This window comes from Leucopleurus acutus (assembly GCF_964270905.1).
Source record: "Leucopleurus acutus genome assembly, chromosome: 13".
NCBI lineage: Eukaryota > Metazoa > Chordata > Mammalia > Artiodactyla > Delphinidae > Leucopleurus > Leucopleurus acutus.
Window position 1 is genome coordinate 60,130,513 of NC_139155.1, and position 17,397 is coordinate 60,147,909.

A 17,397-nucleotide genomic window follows, 5' to 3' on the forward strand; every position below is an offset into this window, starting at 1 on the left:
TTTTTTTTAATGCACAAACTGAAGGGTGTCTTAAATTGTCCTAATTGAAAACAAGGTGTTCTAAGGTGGTAAGAGTGGGGCCCTTTCTGTGCACATGGCACGTGGCCTTCAGAACTTCCTTAGCTTTTCTGAACACTCGCTTTGCTGGATTCCTTCTTTTTAAAAAAAAAAAACAAAAAAAAAACTGCTGCTAGTATTAGGTGTTGGCGAGAACAAGGCATCATTGGGGTGTCAGCTTCCTGAGCTCTCAGAGGGAGGACTAGTTAGAGAAATGCAGTAAGTCCAGGAAACTACGAGCTCCGAGGCCCGGGGCCGGCCTCCCTGTGAATCCCACACCTGATTCCCTTTGCTTTCTCCCCTCTCCAAAGTCCCCCATCCCCAGAGCAGCCTTCACGGAGGGCCTGGCTGCATGAGCTGGAGGAATGCCAGAGGTTAACTGTTCTCCACGTCTCTGCTCCCCAAATCTCCCTTTGGAATCCGCTAAGAAGGGCGACATTAAAATCTGTCGTCCCCACTCCTGGGAGCTTCAGCCCCCTTGGGCTTTGAGTCTGTTTCAACGTACTGGCTCCTGACCAGGGAAGAGCTTCTCTTTAAAAGGGTCACCTCTACCCATCGCGGGATGGACAGCGTGCAGTGTACTCACCCGAGGGTCAGTCAGGCTGGGGCAGGAGAGGGGAGACCCGGGCTCGGGAGCAGGTTAAGTGCCCAGCCTGCGGGATCGTTGAGCAAGGAGTTTCTGTCTGGCAGAGCGGTGGAACGGAGCACCTTGGGAACTGCAGGTCCGCAGCCAGAACTCAGAGGAAACTGGCGCCCCGGCGCAAGGTAGGCGCACGCGCAGGCAGCGCTGGGGGGCTGGCCAGACGGCAGACTTGCAAGCCAAAGAATATATACCCGTAGCGATATATTTCTGTCGCTTGTCAAGGCCTTTCCGCTGGTGGTGGCGGCGGTGGCCCTGTGTGTGTCCTCCCCTCCATGCCCTGCTTGCCTTCTCTGCCTGCACCAGGTGTGTCACGCGGGAAGGTTACTGGACCTGCTTTCACGCTGCATTCCTGGAGTTATCGGACCATCTCCTGAAACCAGAGCCTGAGATCAGCCTAGACCCCTCCCCTGGAGTCTTGGCTGAGTTTTAGAAAGTCTTCAGTTACAAGATAAGATGGGTATCCAGCCCGTGCTGCTTTAGCTGAGGCTGTGATTCCCCATCTTATTAGAAGGACTTGGCTTCCCGCCCCAGAATAGGCTGAGCCCAGCTCCCCACACACCCAGCCCCCAAAACACTGCTCCAGCCGCCTCCACTGAGTGAGGAAGTCTGATCCCTTTGTTAAAGCCACACACTCCCTTGGCTTCAGAGATGGCCTTTCTGTCAAAAACTGCGTTAGTCATGGTTTAGTCAGGCCTAGTAATGCATGGGTGTTGCATAGAAATGAAGCATGCTTTAATCATCTATTAGAATTTCTCGTATGTGGGTAGTTTCTTTAAGGAACAGGAAGGCTTTTGGGATATTTGATCAATCCTCAGGTAATCTATGAATTGGACGCTCACTAGGGTATATCATAGAATCTTTTTTTAAAAAATTTATTTTATTTTTGGCTGTGTTGGTCTTCGTTGCTGCAAGCGGGCTTTCTCTAGTTGCGGCAAGCAGGCTTCTCATTGCGATGGCTTCTCTTGTTGTGGAGCACGGGCTCTAGGTGCACGGGCTTCAGTAGTTGTGGCTTGCGGGCTCTAGAGCCCAGGCTCAGTAGTTGTGGCACACGGGCTTAGTTGCTTCACGGCATGTGGGATCTTCTTGGACCAGGGCTCGAACCCGTGTCCTCTTCATTGGCAGGTGGATTCTTAACGACTGTGCCACCAGGGAAGCCCTATCATAGAATCTTGTTTCTTTACCTGACCTGGGTTTAAGTTCAAGGAGACAGAGAAGGATGGTTGTAATTTATAATCAGACTGTGGGGAATGGCAGAGAGGGGGTGGGGGCGGATGGTGTGAGGTTTCTAGAAATCAAGGCAATTTGAGGGCTCTCTGGGTTTTTTTTTTTTTTACCTGTATAAGGGGGGTGCAGATGAGTACTTACAACCAAGTACAGAACCCTTGGGGAAGGCCCAGTCTCCATGTGCCGCTCGTGTGCCTTCCCCGATTTCTCAGTTCAACTTTTGGGGGAAACCCTCAGGAGAGATGGCCTGAGACCCTCTGATCTTGGTTTGAGACAAAAGCATCCTGAACTGTGCAGGTGACTCTGCCCCTTGGCCTCCACCGCCTCAAGGCCTCACCAGCTGTGAGTTTCCAGGGAAGTAGGGTCAGGACACTTGTCAGGGCTGGGGCCCTGCCCATCCCTGGGTCCGCCCAGGCTTGAGTCCTGGGCTGGAGGTGGAGTTCCCTTGTGGCTGGCAACATTCTCCTCTCTGATCTCCACGTCTGTCCCCAGGCACGAAGTCGAGTTTCTGTGCTTCCGGGGAGATAGGATCGTTTAGGTGATTTTGGACACAGTACAAACACTGGCTATCAAGTTAATGATGGGGCTAAGGGTCTTCCTATCCCAGACTTGTCACCTCCAAACTGATTCATTTACAAAGTATTGACAATCTATCTCCATTGATATGTATTTTAGTTTATTCAAACTCCATTCCTTCCTGTGACAACAAAGACCTCTCTGTGTATTTGGATACAATAGATTTCCTACAAATCTATGTTTACCAAAAATTGAAAAGATGCTTTTGATTGTTCTACTCTCAAAAGTTCTAAGAAACCGGGTTGTTTAACATGCCAATTTCTGGTACATAGTAGGTATTCAGTATTTACCGAAGGAATGAATGAATCAACAAATAAGTATGCTTTTCCCCTTAGGATTAAATATAGTATGTCTTTTACAGCCCGTGTATTCGATGTAGGCCCTTTAAAATATATATATATCATTACCCCAGCAGTGATCACCCATCTTGCTCCATTGAGCAGGTCACAGACACCCTTGTTATGTCTGCCTAACCAAAAACAACCCAGATCCTTAATGTGATAAGTTCTTAGATCACGAAGACCATGCTCTCCTCCCAGTGACATTTATACGTAACTCTCCTGATGTGCGAACAGGAAAAAAAAAACAAAACAGAATTACTGGCTCCTTTTCCCCAAATTAATTGAGTTTCAGACAAAGCAGAAGGTTGGCTTCAGCGTGCTCGAGTGTGGAGATTGGCTACATACAAACTAGTCAGCTATATGCTGTTCCTTTTGACCTTCACAACGACCTTGATTGAGGGTTCTGCTTTGGACAAAAGGGGCTGGTTCCCCAGGGCTCTGCGCTCAGCCCCTGGTGCCGTGGACAGAAGGAGCGGGACCGGTAGGCCCTCTGCCAAGAGGTGGCGTGAGAGAGAGTCCCTCAGAGGGTGCGCGGGCAGCACCAGGGCTGCTTTCCGTGTGGTTCTGGCTCACAGCTGGCCTGTGATTTTTCTTTGAATCTTAACCTGTCACTCTGCTTTTCTTTCCTTCCATGGGTTTGTGGCTCGGGCAGGAGGGGTCTAGGGGTGGAAGGAGGAGGAAAGGTGTGGGCACCCGGGGAGGCGTTTCTATGTCTTTCTGCCCAATGGTAAGCGAGCGACAAGAACAGGGCAGAGAATGAGCCGTGTACTCTGAGGATGAGGCTGCGCCAGCCCTGTGGGCCTGTTTGCACACAAGTGATCTGGAAGAGTCATCCTCCCCCGGGGGGCTGACTTGCCGTGGAGATGACGACTCTCCCTCCCCTGGGTTGATGGGGTGTGACCACCACCCAGCGCATCACTGAGTTTGTGTGGCAGGGGGAGCCTTTGCCTAAGCCTTTGACCCCATGACAGCCTTTTGAAACTTGGTAGCCAATCACAGAGGAATGATTCGTGAAATCGGTCACTGTTGCCAGCCACTGAATATGAAGAGTTCACGCAGCTTCAGGGCATTGAGACCTGCGCTGCGCAGGCAGAGGCCACTTTCCAGTTGCTTCAGAAACTGCCTTCTGGACCTCAGCCGAGCAGTGTGGGCTTTTAGTAGCCGCGAGCCTGCTCCGGTGACCCTCCAGAACCCTCTGGGATCCCGATGACCACCACTTCTCAGGTTTTAAACCACTTAACACCTGGCCTTGGGTTTCTGAGTTTAATTTCGTGCTGTGTTACAGCCACTAAAGGCGCAGAACGTAACCAAAGTCAAGTTCGCATGGGGAGAGGAGGGTGCGAGTCACCCGGGCTTAGGTTTGCAGTAACCATTTCATACTAACCGTCAGAGCTTGGTATTTACTGTGCAGCTCGGCTTCCAAAGCACCCTCATGCCCATCATCTCATGATTTGTCCTCATGCCATCCCTGTGATTCATTGGGGGAGGGGAGGCAGGGGAGGAGGAGAGTTGGGTTGCCGTGTCTCAGGTTCCAGCAAAGCCAGGCTCTGATTTGGGGTCACCTGGCTTCCCCATCCTGTTAATACCTGTGAGGTGCTGGCCCACCCCTCTGATGAGGTAGGAGGTAGGTGGCAACAGGTGGAAGTGGCCACAGAGGCCTGTCTACCTGCCCCAGGCTGAGCAAGGGGTCTGGGGTCTTTCACTTGTCAGGGTGGACCCACAAAGTAACAGGGGCCGGAGCGGGCGGGGGGGGGGGGGGCGGTCGCCGCGTTGCTGACGGGGCTGGGTTTCATCTCATTCACTCATCTCCTGGGTGATGGTTTTCATGTGCACGTTTTTCCAAACTGTTTGGTTTCCTTTGTTCTGTGACAAAGCCACCACCAGCAGTCCCCGGTGCCCCCATGAAGACCCCGGGCTCACCCTGGCTCTGTCGTGGTCCCTCTAATGAGCGACTCCACGCACTGATGGGAAGATCGGTGTTTTGTGTGTGCGTGTGTCGGGGGCGAGGTGCGAGGGAAATCGTCACAAACAGGAACACTGGGTATTTTCAAATAACCGTCCTCTGGGCTGTTCTCTCCTGGCAGGATGACAGCGCCGACCTGAGGTGCCAGCTCCAGTTTGCCAAAGAGGAGGGCTCGCTGATGCTCAGGAAGATGGCCAGGCTGGGGCGGGAGAAGGACGGGCTGGAACAGGAGCTGCAGAGGTACAAGGCCCTCTACGGGGACGTGGACAGCCCGCTCCCCACGGGGGAGGCCGGTGGGCCGCCCAGCACTCGGGAGGCCGAGCTGAAGCTGCGGCTGAAGCTGGTGGAGGAGGAAGCCAGCATCTTGGGCCGGAAGATCGTGGAGCTGGAGGTGGAGAACCGGGGCCTCAAGGCGGAGATGGAGGACCTGCGGGGCCAGCACGAGCGCGACGCCGCGGGCCGGGAGCCCCTGCCCGGCGTTCCGACCTCGCCCTTCGGGGACTCCCTGGAGTCCTCCGCAGAGCTGCGCCGGCACCTGCAGTTCGTGGAGGAGGAGGCGGAGCTGCTGCGGAGGTCCATCTCCGAGATCGAGGACCACAACCGACAGTTGACCCACGAGCTGAGCAAGTTCAAGTTTGAGCCGCGGCCGGAGCCCGCGTGGCCGGCGGGGGGCGCGAGCGGCGGAGCGCCCCTGCAGGAGGAGCTCCAAGCGGCGCGGCTGCAGATCAGGGAGCTGAGCGGGAAGGTGCTGACGCTGCAGCATGAGAACCAGGCGCTGCTGTTGGGTGCCCCACGCTGTGACCCGGTCGCGCCCCCGGGCCCGCGCGCCCCAAGTCCCCGCGACAGCGACGCTGACAGCGACGCGGGCAAGAAAGAGAGCGACGGGGAGGACGGCCGCGCCCTGCAGCCCTGGCGGGAGGGCCCCATCGGCGGCGAGAGCGACTCGGAGGAGACCTTCGAGAAGACGTCGGGCTTCGGCAGCGGGAAGCCGTCGGAGGCTGGTGAGTGCCCGGCAGAGCTGCTCCGTGCTCGGGAGGGCTCGGAGCGCCTGGCGAACATCAGGCAGGAGGCCGAGCGGCTGGAGCGGACCGTGGAGCGCATCATCACCGACACCGACGGCTTCACGGACGTGCCGCTGCAGGGCGGTGGGGCCTTGTCGGGAGCCGGCGTCCAGGGTGCCAAGGAGGAGCCCCAGCTGCTGGGGACCCTCAATGCGAGGATGAAGGCCTTCAGGAAGGAGCTCCAGGCCTTCCTGGAGCAGGTGGAGCGGCTGGGGGAGGGCCTGTCCCCTCTGCCCCACCTCACCGAGTCTTCCAGCTTCCTGTCCTCTGTGACCTCCGTGTCCCGGGACTCCCCCGTCGGGAACCTGGGGAAGGAGCTGGGCCCGGGCCTGCAGGTAAGGGGGCTCCCGGCTCTGCCTCCCTGCTCCCTCCTCCTCCTCCTCGCTGGCCTTGCCGCACTGCAGCTCATCCTGCTCACGGCTGCTTGGTTATGATCGCAAACCTGCATTGTACTAAAGCCTCAAGTTCCAACCAAAACCTTTCTATCGGTCGGGTTTCTCCTTTTTTTCTTTACCCCCCCCCCCCCAGTTTGGTTTAGATTTGAGTTAGCTCTCTTTTGTCGCCTTGTTTCTTCCTCCCTTTTCCTCTTACTTTTAACCGCACCGCCGCTGCTCTTAGCTAAGAGCTCCTCCCTCTTGACACAAGGCTAATCCTGCTGGCAGCGCTAGGATCGTCGCAGTCTGTCCCTTCTTTTTTGTTTTGGCGTCCCGAACGACCAGCCGTCCCAACGAAGAAGCAAAGAGGAGTTTAAGACGCAGTACAAACGCACTTCATGGTCAGGATAATTAGCGGACTTCCCGGGAGCGCGTGCGTCCCTGCCTGGGTTCACTGCCCCAGGGACGGTCCAGCCCTGAAGGCCGTAGGCAGCCAGCCCACCCGCTCCCTCTGCGACACAGCCCGGCCGGGCGAGGAGCGCGGCAGAGAACCCCCGGAGCAGCGGGCGGCGAGTGGAGTAGCCCCAGGACTGCTCTCGCGTGCGCCGCCCTGGACTGTGGCTTTCGCCGCGCGACCGCAGAGAGGAAGCAGCAGGAGCCTTGTTTCCGTATCCTTCGTGGGTAGTGTGCTTGCGGGCGAGTCTGACTCATGCGTCCCCATCGCATGCGCCTCATAACCAGCGTGCTGCCGCCTTCTCCCTCTTTCTCTGTTTGCTTTTCAATCTCTCAGCCCGCCATTTTGCTCAGCTTCATCTTGGCTCTGTTCTCTTTTCTCTCTGAGGCCGCTGCGTTTACGTTGGTTTCTCTGGTCATGCTTTTCCTCATCCCGTAGTTCTCCAGCCATCTGTCCTCCTTCCCCACCTCACCCTGCCCTCTTGTCCTTTGTGTTTTGTTTAAAATTTTAAAACAAAAACAAAAAACAAATCCCTCCCGTGCACCTAACAGTCCAAACTGAGAGATCAGCTGGAGTGGCAGCCCGGGCAGGAGCGAGGGGAGGAGCGGGGGCCCCTGCACCTCCGAGCCACACGGGAGCTGCACCGTCGAGCCGACGGGGACGCGGGGAGCTGCCGGCCCGGAGCCCAGAGCTGCTTCAACCTGGAGGTCAGCAGGGGTGGGTCCCAGCGGCCACGCCCCCTCCCCTCCCCTCCTTCCCCTCCTTTGCCGTGTATGGTGTGAGGGTTCCTACCTGGGTCCGAGGCCCCTACGGAACGGGGGGGGGGGGGGCGATGTGGAACCAGGGGAGACTTAACTGAATCAGAATCCATTGCATGCAACTGAACTGAGGGGTCCATACAGGGTGAGGGCAGGGGCACTGGTTCTGCTGGGTCCTCTGGCAAAGCGGATGAGACTGATTGGTGAGTGCTCTGTGGCTTCTTGTCAGGCAGTAAGGAAAGCAGGACTGAAAACCAAGCATGTCCCTCCTGCGTCTTGTGGGCCCGCCCCACGTTTTCCATGCCGGTGCTCCAGTTGTAGGGCAGAATCAGGGATGCTCTCCTGACCCGGCGGCTCTTCAGCAGTCCGTTGTCGTAGCAACCCATGTCCACAAAGCTCGGAGCCACCACAAATACTCCATTGTATGCAACAGTTGTCCTCTCGGTGAATGCTCTTCCCTGCAAGTAATTCAACCCAGTGCAGAAGGACAGGTGGCCCCGAGGAGTGAGTGTCTGGCGCTGGTACTGCCCATTGAGGCAGGTTACTGCAGGGTTAGAGCCGTATGTTCTGCATTAGAAAAGGTCGGGATGAAGGGTGTTCATTCATCAGTCCCAGCGGGGATGTTGCCATTCAGCTCTGAGGCATCATAGCAGTTCCCAAAAGGCAGGGGAGAGGACGAGGAGTGTTGCGGCTCCTGTGGCTGATACCGATTTTCTTTTTTTTCCTGTATGATTTTATAACTATAAATATACAGTAAAAGTGAGCAAAAACTAGTCAATCAGAGTACGTCAAATGATAGGACACGTAAGGCCACGACCGGCCCGTCTGCGCCCTGTCCTGCACACGGGGTACTGGCACCAAAACCCATGGCCAGAGGTGGGGTGTCGACACCCGTTTTCTCTGCCCACCGTGGCCCTTCCTCGTTTTCCACGGACTGCTCCCTGGTCCTGTCCCTGGAGCCCTCTTCCCTCTGATACACCGTTCAGGGCATGTCCCATGTAACCATGTCTGGTTCACTCTGGTGAGCGTCAGAGGGCTCCTCTCCACACACCCCCCGGGCCCTGCTGGATCCTGCGGGACTGATGAGTGTGCTCCTCGCTTGCCCAGACACGTGTGCTTTGCAGAGCTTCAGAAACTGGCAGTGGTTTTGGACAGAGGGAAATGCTTCGTTGAATCAAACAATGCTGTGGGAAAACTAAACCTTCGTAATAGGTCAATTAGCAGAGTTAGCTGTTGCCATGTGACTTAGGGTCACTGAACAGTGTAGCTCAGAAGGAAACTTCAGACGAATCCCCTCATTGTGCAGATGAGAAGAAAGAGTGTGATGCAGTGTCAGCAAATTCTCCCCACCCCCCAGCCGGCTGGTGGTGGAACTGGGTCCAGAACCGTTTCCTCGGGCCTGGTCAGTCCTCTCCCCACCCCGACCCCTCCTGTGAGGAGTGCTGCCTGTACAACAGGGACTGGTCCCCACTGGGCCTGGACACCTCCAAACCGAGCTCTGTCTCCGTGGGGGCGGTGTTTCCAAATGCAGATCCCCCGGGGGACTAATTGTGTGGCCAGCTATCTTGCCGTGGAACGTTTCTTCTTTTAAGCATCTGTCTGGTTTCCTTTAACTTTATACATTTTAATGAGGAAGTAAAAAAACTCAAAGTGAAAGGCAAGGTCCAGGAGCATCGTTTTCTAGAAGGGGAAATAGAATTACTCAGGAGTTAAACATCCTTTGTTCTCATTTTTTATTCACCAAGGTATTTCACACAGAAGAGAAAACTCAATTATGGATGCAAACACATTGTATATTAAAATACTTTCTAAAAGATGAAACATATTCTAGGACCCCTCTGATGGCTCCATAGTTTTCCCTTTTATGAGAAGAGCCGCGTGGAGATCGCTTGTAGGGTCTGGACTCAGTGGAGCTGCTGCATCCCTGGGGTGGACATCACCCCGACAGACTGCTCAGTTTGGTCTTCGAATATTACTTTGGATTAAAGAATTGTACAGTGGACAGTTCTAGGGAGCAGAACTCTTAAAACCTTTTAATGAAAGTGTAACCGAATTCATTGCCAACAATTGCTTTCCTGTGAGGCTCTAATGGAAACAGTGCACAAAGCTTCCGTCAGGTAGCGGGGAAGCCCAGCCAGAGAAGCTGCTCTGGGTTAAAGACACACGTCATGTGGCATGGGTGTCATTTCTGCTGTACAGCGAAGTGATTCAGTTATATATGTTCTTTTTCATATTCTTCTCCATGATGGTTTATCACAGGATATTGAATACAGTTCCCCTTGCTGTACAGTAGGACCTTGTTTATCCATTCTGTATGTAGTAGTTAGCATCTGCTAATCCCAAACTCTGAATCCATCCTTCCCCCTTGTTAGCAGTTTACTTTACTACCTCTTCCGTTGCCCTTGAAATGACCCTGGTTTGTCTGCATAGCCAACTACTCCTGTACACGTGTGAATTTCCTTCGGCTCCTGGCCCTTAGCTCCTCGGAGTGGGTGGTGGAGGGACTGATAGGAGCCCCAGGATCAGTGGCTTAAAAGAAGAAACAACTTTCTGAACTTAAGCTGAAGTTCAGAAAATTTCTCAGTTGCAATTTCTCAAGTTCCATCTGTGAAGTGCTTTCTACGTTTCTTGCCTTGTGGATTTTCAAGTTTGGGGAAAGGGGAAAGAAGTTAAGTGCTTATTTGACAAGATTTGGGTGTTTGGCTAAACGCCCAAACTTAACTAGTACTAGTACTAGCAGTACCAGTAGCAGCGGTAACAACAACAAGGTGAAAAAGAAAGAAACGACCTTCTTCCAGGGTACTGTGTTAGCAGGTAACAGATCTGTGAAGTGAGAGGTCTGGCCCTCTGACTGCACACGATAAGCTCGGGGGAGGGGAAGGTGTATCTACCCAGCCTCAGAACTGTCACAGCCGGAGAGAGCCGGAGTCACAACCTGCTAACACCCACTAACCCACTAATGCAACCACACAGGAGTTAGCTGCTCAGAGGAGAACAAAGCACCCAGACTTCAGAAGGACCACTACTGCTGTTGCCCGTTCGTCTCGGTAGATATCCGCGAGATTCTCATGTGGCACCGGATTCTTCCCTGACTTTGCTCCCCGTGGCTCCCGGCAAATCTGCTGAGAGAGTCCCATTTGTTAAGGAGAGCAGGGTACGGAATATGTGGTTTGGAATGTGTGGGGTGCCTTAAAAATAGTTCTGAATGAGGAGTAGCCGAGCACGGGCACTGGTCAGATTACACACATAAATGACACCGAGCCTGTGCCCAGAGGATTGAGTTTCTGGGTCAGAAATCTCAGAGATCTTCTCCTGAGCCCCTCCTCTTGTCCTTTAATCAACGAGCTCTCCCTTCGGCCTCAGCTGTGACATACCAGCCTCGATAAAACGACGTGGGGTTTATGCCAAGTATGTGTGCGCAGGTGTTGACCCGATAAGCCACTTTGGGAAGAAGGGGTAGCGAAACCGGCCAGAACAAAATGGAAGTCACGGGAGATGAGGTCACAGGGATGCAGGCGGAACGGAGTCCTAGTTAGAAAGTAGTGTTGCCAGTGTGTAATAAGTAAGTGGCTACAATGAAAAGCTTTTTTGTTTGTTTTTGGTATATCGAGATAGTGAAGTTGTCTCCTTAAGTGTGGAAAGTAGCTTATAAGCCACTATCTCTGAAGATGGCCAGGAAATTAGCAGTGTAAATGGGCGTGGGACACGCCACGTAGGGGCAGGTGTGGGCTGCGGGCTTCCCAGCAATAACACAGGGAGGTGGCTGTGGTGTCGAGACGAACACGAGCCCACAGCCTGGGGGCCACTGAGGAGGGTGTCCATTCACGTAAACGGTCTGCACAGGACGAGGTCAGTGTGTTCGATGTCTTAATCAGAATCTCAGGTGAGTGGGCGGAGGATGGTTTCAGAATCTAACCTTCGGGAACTTGGCGATGAAGGGGGAAGTACGTGTTTTCTGGAGGAGATCTCTGTGTTGCGTGAAAATGCTGTGAATGTGGCGGTTGTGTGGCCCTGGATGGAAATTTCTGCCACAGCCTGCTTGTATTTTGGCTTTTGTAACAATGGAATAATGGCACCCTGACAAGGAGCAATTAGTTGTCCATAGAGTTTAATGTTCCATTAGCAAAAATAGACCAGAAAAGAGTAAAATGTGTCGTAGATGAGGAGGATCTAGAAGTTTCTGTCGTTGACCAGCCTCCACAGACGACATGGGAGCCGCTGTAGGTGAATCAAATGTCCCAGATGAACATCCTCATAGGACTTCAAGGGTCCTTTTCTGTGACCCTTCAAAGGTGAGGTTCAAACAGAGGAACACATTTTTAATCGAACGACACTGAAGAAGCCTGTATATTTGTTCAAAATAAAAAGTCTATATAATTATTAAGATGACAACCAAACAAAATAGTGTAATATGTAGAAACTAAATTAATAGGTCTGCTTTCCTTAAAAGATCAGCTTGATTTCAGTGCTCGTTTTAACATCTAATAATTCAGAGCTTTGGGCTGGTACCAAATGTGTTAAAATATGGAGGCTTTTCATATTTTAAATGTACAGAGTAGCATGTAACTCAAAAGTAAATCTGGGACTTCCCTGGTGGCGCAGCGGTTAAGAATCCGCCTGCCAGTGCAGGGGACATGGGTTCGAGCCCTGGTCTGGGAAGATCCCACATGTCGCGGAGCAACTAAGACGGTGCACCACAACTACTGAGCCTGCGCTCCAGAGCCCGTGAGCCACAACTACTGAGCCCGCATGTCACAACCACTGAAGCCTACACGCCTAGAGCCCGTGCTCTGCAACAAGAGAAGCCACCGCAATGAGAAGCCCGCACACCGCAACGAAGAGTAGCCCCCACTCGCTGCAACTAGAGAGAGCCCGCGCGCAGCAATGAAGACCCAACGCAGCCAAAAGTAAATAAATAAATAAATTTATTTATTTATTTATTTTAAAAAAAAGAAAAAGTAAAGCTGGAGGAATTCCCTGGTGGTCCAGTGGTTACGACTTGGCGCTTTCATTGCTGAGGGCCGAAGTTCAATCCTTGGTTGGAGAACTAAGATCCTGCAAGCCGTGCGGCATGGCCAAAAGGAAGAAAAAAGTAAAGCCGGCCGAAGAGCAACCAGGTGACCTGGAAGCACTCCTGTGCCAAACTCCTAGAGGGGCAGGAGGGAAGCCCCAGGAGGGCAGGGGTTGGGGGCCGCTTACTTACTGCTGTGTCCCCAGCATAGAGCCAAAAGCTATAGGCACTCAGTAGATAGAAAGTGCTGCATAAAATATCTACTGTCCTTTTAAATATAGAGCTCTATTCCCAAGAAAGTTAGGAAAATCTTCAATGGTTGGAATTGACTTCAGAATTGAAAATGGACAGGGAGAGAAATGAACCAGGACCACCCCTGCAAACTGCCCTTTATGAAAGGCTGAAGAAGCGTCTGTCCACGACGGGGGTTAGGGGGGCAATAGGACAGCTTGCCCAGCAGCGTGGAGCCTCCCCAGGTACCCGTCAGGACAGCGGCCTCACCAGGACCAGGCTCTAAGCTGATGTCACCTGGAGCTGCAGAACCCCCGAGGAAAGGAGAATTTCTGTTCAGCTGCTGGCTTCTGCAAATTCAAGACCATCTGCGGACACATCCTCAGCCCAGGCCACACTCGAGATCCTAGCTAATGCCCCACCACCGCAGATGCGCTCATGGCGCTAGCGCAACAGCAGCTGGAGCCACTCTGAGACCTCCACGTCCTAAAATTAGCAGATAGAGACTGTAAAAGAAGTGCTCTCAGATTGACCAAGGGCCAGCAAACAGGACAAAAAAGTAAGTTGTACTGTAAAAGATCCCACATATTAAAAAAGAATAGAACTTTTAGAAATGAGAAATTAGTCATTGGGGTAAACTCGATATGTAGAGAAATACCCCTCTTCAGAGAGAACCCCAGACTCTGCCTAGTAGATATAAAAGGCTGCAGTAATAATATCTAGTAACCAGCAAAGTACAGAGGCATTCACGTTCTCAGTAGTTCTTGAGTCTCTTGAAAAGAGGATGACCTTAAATCTCTAGCTTTCAAACATTTTATCTCAAAGTGGTGAGTTCCCAGTGTCTCTGATATTCGGTCTCCACCCTTCTTTCTGTAAATTCTCTTGTAGTCAACCCTGTGCTAGGGCAAGTGCTCTGCTCTTTTATTGTCTGCATTTCCTACTCTTGGGATGTGATCTTCACTCATGACGATCCAGGCAACACCAGCTTATATCAGAGGAGAACAGCGGTACCCTCGGTGAGAAACAACAGATGAGTTAAATGTAATCAGAATGAACTAGCGAAGTGACAACTGTTTTTCTTGCAACAGACCACTCTAATCCCCAGCTTTATAAATCACCTATCTTCACGCAGCAGAAACCAGTGAGTAGCACGGCACGCCTCAATTTTAATGATGACTGAGATTTTCAATATGACACCGTTTCCATCTCTGAAAAACATTTCAAAAGGAGAAGCTCGGCCTCTTTCATTGCCATTTGCACATAAAAGGGATTTTACCAATAACAATTATGTTAAAGATTCCTTTAAGTATTTTAACCTAAAATGTAGCAAGCAGACCTTATGTAGCTCCTCCAAGGCACCGTGTGTGTCTGTTTGGCGAAGGAGCCCCAGGCCGGTTACCCAGAGCATCCTGGGTGGGAATATGAGGAGGAAAGACAGGCCTCCCATGGGGCAGGGAAAACTCTAACAGGAAAGTGTACGAACTCATTAACTATGCAACTGAGAGGCACACGTGAACTTGGGCAGTGTCAGGACTGCCAGCTCAGGCGCCACCAGCATTTAAAAAGCCATCTCGAAGCTGCTATGGGGGCTGCCTCCTCTCGGCCTGGTTTGTCTTACCGTGGTGGCCGAAGCTCAAGTGATGGGTACCGCTTACCCACCCGTCTGCTGGGGTGAGAGATGCAGGGCAGGCGGAGCCCAGGTGAGGCACTGGGGATGCTGCCGAGAGTCACTCCTCTGCCGCCGCGCCCACGCGTGCCATGTCACTCCACGTGCGTCCCTGCCTTGTGCACGTTTGTCCTGTGTCTTCAGCTCAGACTGAGTTCTTGCTGCCACTAAACCCCTTCCTTTGTCCCACCAATCAGCTCAGGGGCTCCCCCGTTTTACCTGAACAGAGTGTATCGATAAAGGAGCTGCAGGGTCAGCTTGTGCAGGTGGCCAGACGGCATCAAGAGGAGGCAGAGAGATTTACAGACACCATCCGGCAGGTAAATACGGACCACGGTTCAGCACCACCTTCTCTGTCTGCAGGGCCCCTCGAGAGAGAGAGACGAGAGAGACAGAGAGGGAGAGGGAGAGAAGAACGAACAAGAGGTGTTTTATAAGGACTCTGTCTCCTGCACAGGCTGGGCAGCCTGGGCTCGGGGCTGGAGGGCGTGTGGAAGGAACATCCCTTCAAGCTGCCCCCTGGGGATCTCATAAAGATCACTATCTCCCTCCCTGCACGAAAGCATGCATTCCATGCTGACATTGTGGTCTCGGGAAGGTCTTCCTGATATCTAAACTTTCCTGCAGCCAGACCAGCAAAGCAAAGTAAGGGCCCTAAACGCCGGACATTAAAGCGTGTCCATAACTTTCACTGTCCTGCAGATTGATACGTTTTGTCAGTATTAGGTTAATTTTCTGAGAGAAACATCAACAACTCACCCGTTGTTTTCAGAAAGCTGCCGTTAACTGAGCTGTGGCCTTATCAGCTCTTTCAGCTGTTTTAGAGTAACCTGTTCCTGGCCCCTGATCCCTCATCCACTCAGTCCTTCCCTAGAGTTCCTAGGAGACGGACTTCACTGCCCACAGGCCTCCGAGGACCAGCCAGTTCCTGCCACCCCGGATCTACTTGAGTTGTAAACAGACACCCAGGCTCGGAATTGCCGTGGCTGCTGCTTTCTGTATTTGTTCTTGAGAGAGATCTGTATCTTGAAAACCAAAAACCAGTTGATCTTGAAATGGCACCGTGGTATTTTAAATGCATGTTGTATGCAAAATAAGGTACCTGTGTATCCAAGAACTTATTTTGGCAAGGAATGTGCGTTACACCAAAGCCCCGTGTTGCTGTGGTCGTGCTTATCTAAATGGGTCAAAAAACTGATTAAGGGAGCCCCTTCTGCACCTTGCCGCGCAGAGCGGAGCCGAGCCGGGTACCCTCCTTTACCACTAGACGTGCACCCCTTTTTAAAAGTTACAATTATAGGTCAAGTTTCATGTATTATTAGGTAATACGAAATAATTTTCCTTTTGTAAAGGGTAAATTCCTACGTAATTTAACTTTTTTGCATTGCACCAGAAATCATGTTTGAGTGAATTTATCCCTGGAGACACCGTTAGCAGAATGGCAGGGTCCCAGGTGTTTCTAGTACTTGGATTCAGGATAAAGGGGTGGGTGTGGAGAGTCTCCCAGTCCTCAGTTGGAGGTGGAGAGATGGCATCTAGGCTTGTTCAGAGGGGAATGGAAGGGGTCCCCTCACCTCCCCGAGGGTAGAGGACTAGAACTCTGCGACTTGGGAAGTGTGTGGGGTCCTGGAGGAGAGGTCAGAGCCAGCGAGTCAGGAAGGGTCGTTTCCAGGAGGTTAGGGATGAAAAAACCAAGAGAACAGCCCCTTCCCAGGGCTGCGCCTCCAGCGGCCAATCCTGGGGCCCCTCTGGGGCACCCGCCATGCACTGGGCGCCGCACAGCATGAGTTAGCGGCACTCAGCAGCTGAAACTTTACCAGGGTCAGTCGATAGCCTAAGATGACACAAAAATAAATTGCAGACACTGGATTTCCAGCAACTGCGCTGACGCTTCGTCACTCCGTCCTGTCCTGCATCCACAGGGGAGCGAGCCGGTGGTGGGACTCAGGGCTGCTGAGAGCGTGAATGAAATCGCCAGTGCTTTATGTTATCCCAGCTTCAAGTGCAAACTCGGTCTGGTATCACGACAGTGGCCGTGCAAGTGATCGCATAGCCCAGGGCCTCACAGAGCGGCCTCGCTGGTCACCGGCCTTTAGCACGTCGGTCAGACCGGTGTCGACCTCAGGCAGCCACAGTCGTGCTCCCATGGTCCCACGGCTTCTGAGCACCCATCAAGTTCTTCAGGGAAACAAAACCAAACCCACCCATTGGCTTTTGGCACAAGAGGGGGTATTAGGTTAGGATAACGATAAGGCTGGCGCTCTAACCCTCTCTTTGGTCTGTGCAACAGAAAGCTTTCATCCCAGGTATCACTTTAGCTACTAGGGATGTTATTCCTGTGCCCTTATCTGTAAGTTAAGATTTTATTCGTACCCTTTTGCTTAGTCATTATTGACACGTAACAGTTGTTTCCCGCTTGGAAGAGTGTCTATACCCATGTGGAAAAGGCAGCAACTAACATAGTGATGGAAAACGTTTCTTTCCCAGCAATGCTTTTGTTTCCCTGAGTGTCGCCCATACCTGGTAGGAAGGTGAGGTCTCAAGCCTGGAAGTAGCTTGTCGGTCTTTCCTGTGCGCTCACCCCGTGTGCAGTCTAGTACTAGCTTGTCCTCTTTCTGTCAGGGGCTGTGGGGACCACAGGGCCCAGGAAGTCAAGGGGAAGGATTCCCCCTTGCTCAGCCTCGACAACTGCAATCTGCCTTGGGTACCAGCCCCCGTGTGGAAGGCAAACGGGGTCTGCATATAAGTCAGCTGTGAGCCCTCTCTCCAAGAGAGAGTTCTCCTGACGGAGTTTAGAAACATCTAAAAACACCACGAGAGACTCCATGATGAAAACTGATCCTGACACATCCCCTTGAAAGAGCACTTGCTTCTGAATCAGAAAATGCTCAAGGTTTTGTAAATAGCGAACCTCTCAAGGAGTTTACTGAACGTGGGGGAGCTTCTGCGTTTCACGTCCCACGTGCAGAATGACACGGATTGGATGGCAGTTTGCAGAGACCCTCGGTTTGGGTGCCAGGTCGGGACAGGTACCCGTG

At 52.5% G+C, this 17,397-nt stretch overlaps 1 protein-coding gene across 2 annotated transcripts in view; it reads left to right on the plus strand.

Annotated features, from left to right (window-relative positions):
• Positions 1 to 17,397, plus strand: part of MTCL1 (microtubule crosslinking factor 1) — a gene marked incomplete at both ends in the record, with an annotated part of 121,892 nt that overhangs the window by 71,028 nt on the left and 33,467 nt on the right. The window contains 3 exons of one of the 2 annotated variants that reach the window (XM_082853445.1): positions 4,926 to 6,200; positions 7,245 to 7,400; positions 14,557 to 14,679. In XM_082853445.1, the coding sequence (XP_082709571.1) occupies positions 4,926 to 6,200; positions 7,245 to 7,400; positions 14,557 to 14,679 (1,554 nt within the window). The remainder of the gene's footprint in view (positions 1 to 4,925; positions 6,201 to 7,244; positions 7,401 to 14,556; positions 14,680 to 17,397) is intronic. The other variant, XM_082853446.1, reaches the window with a different exon arrangement.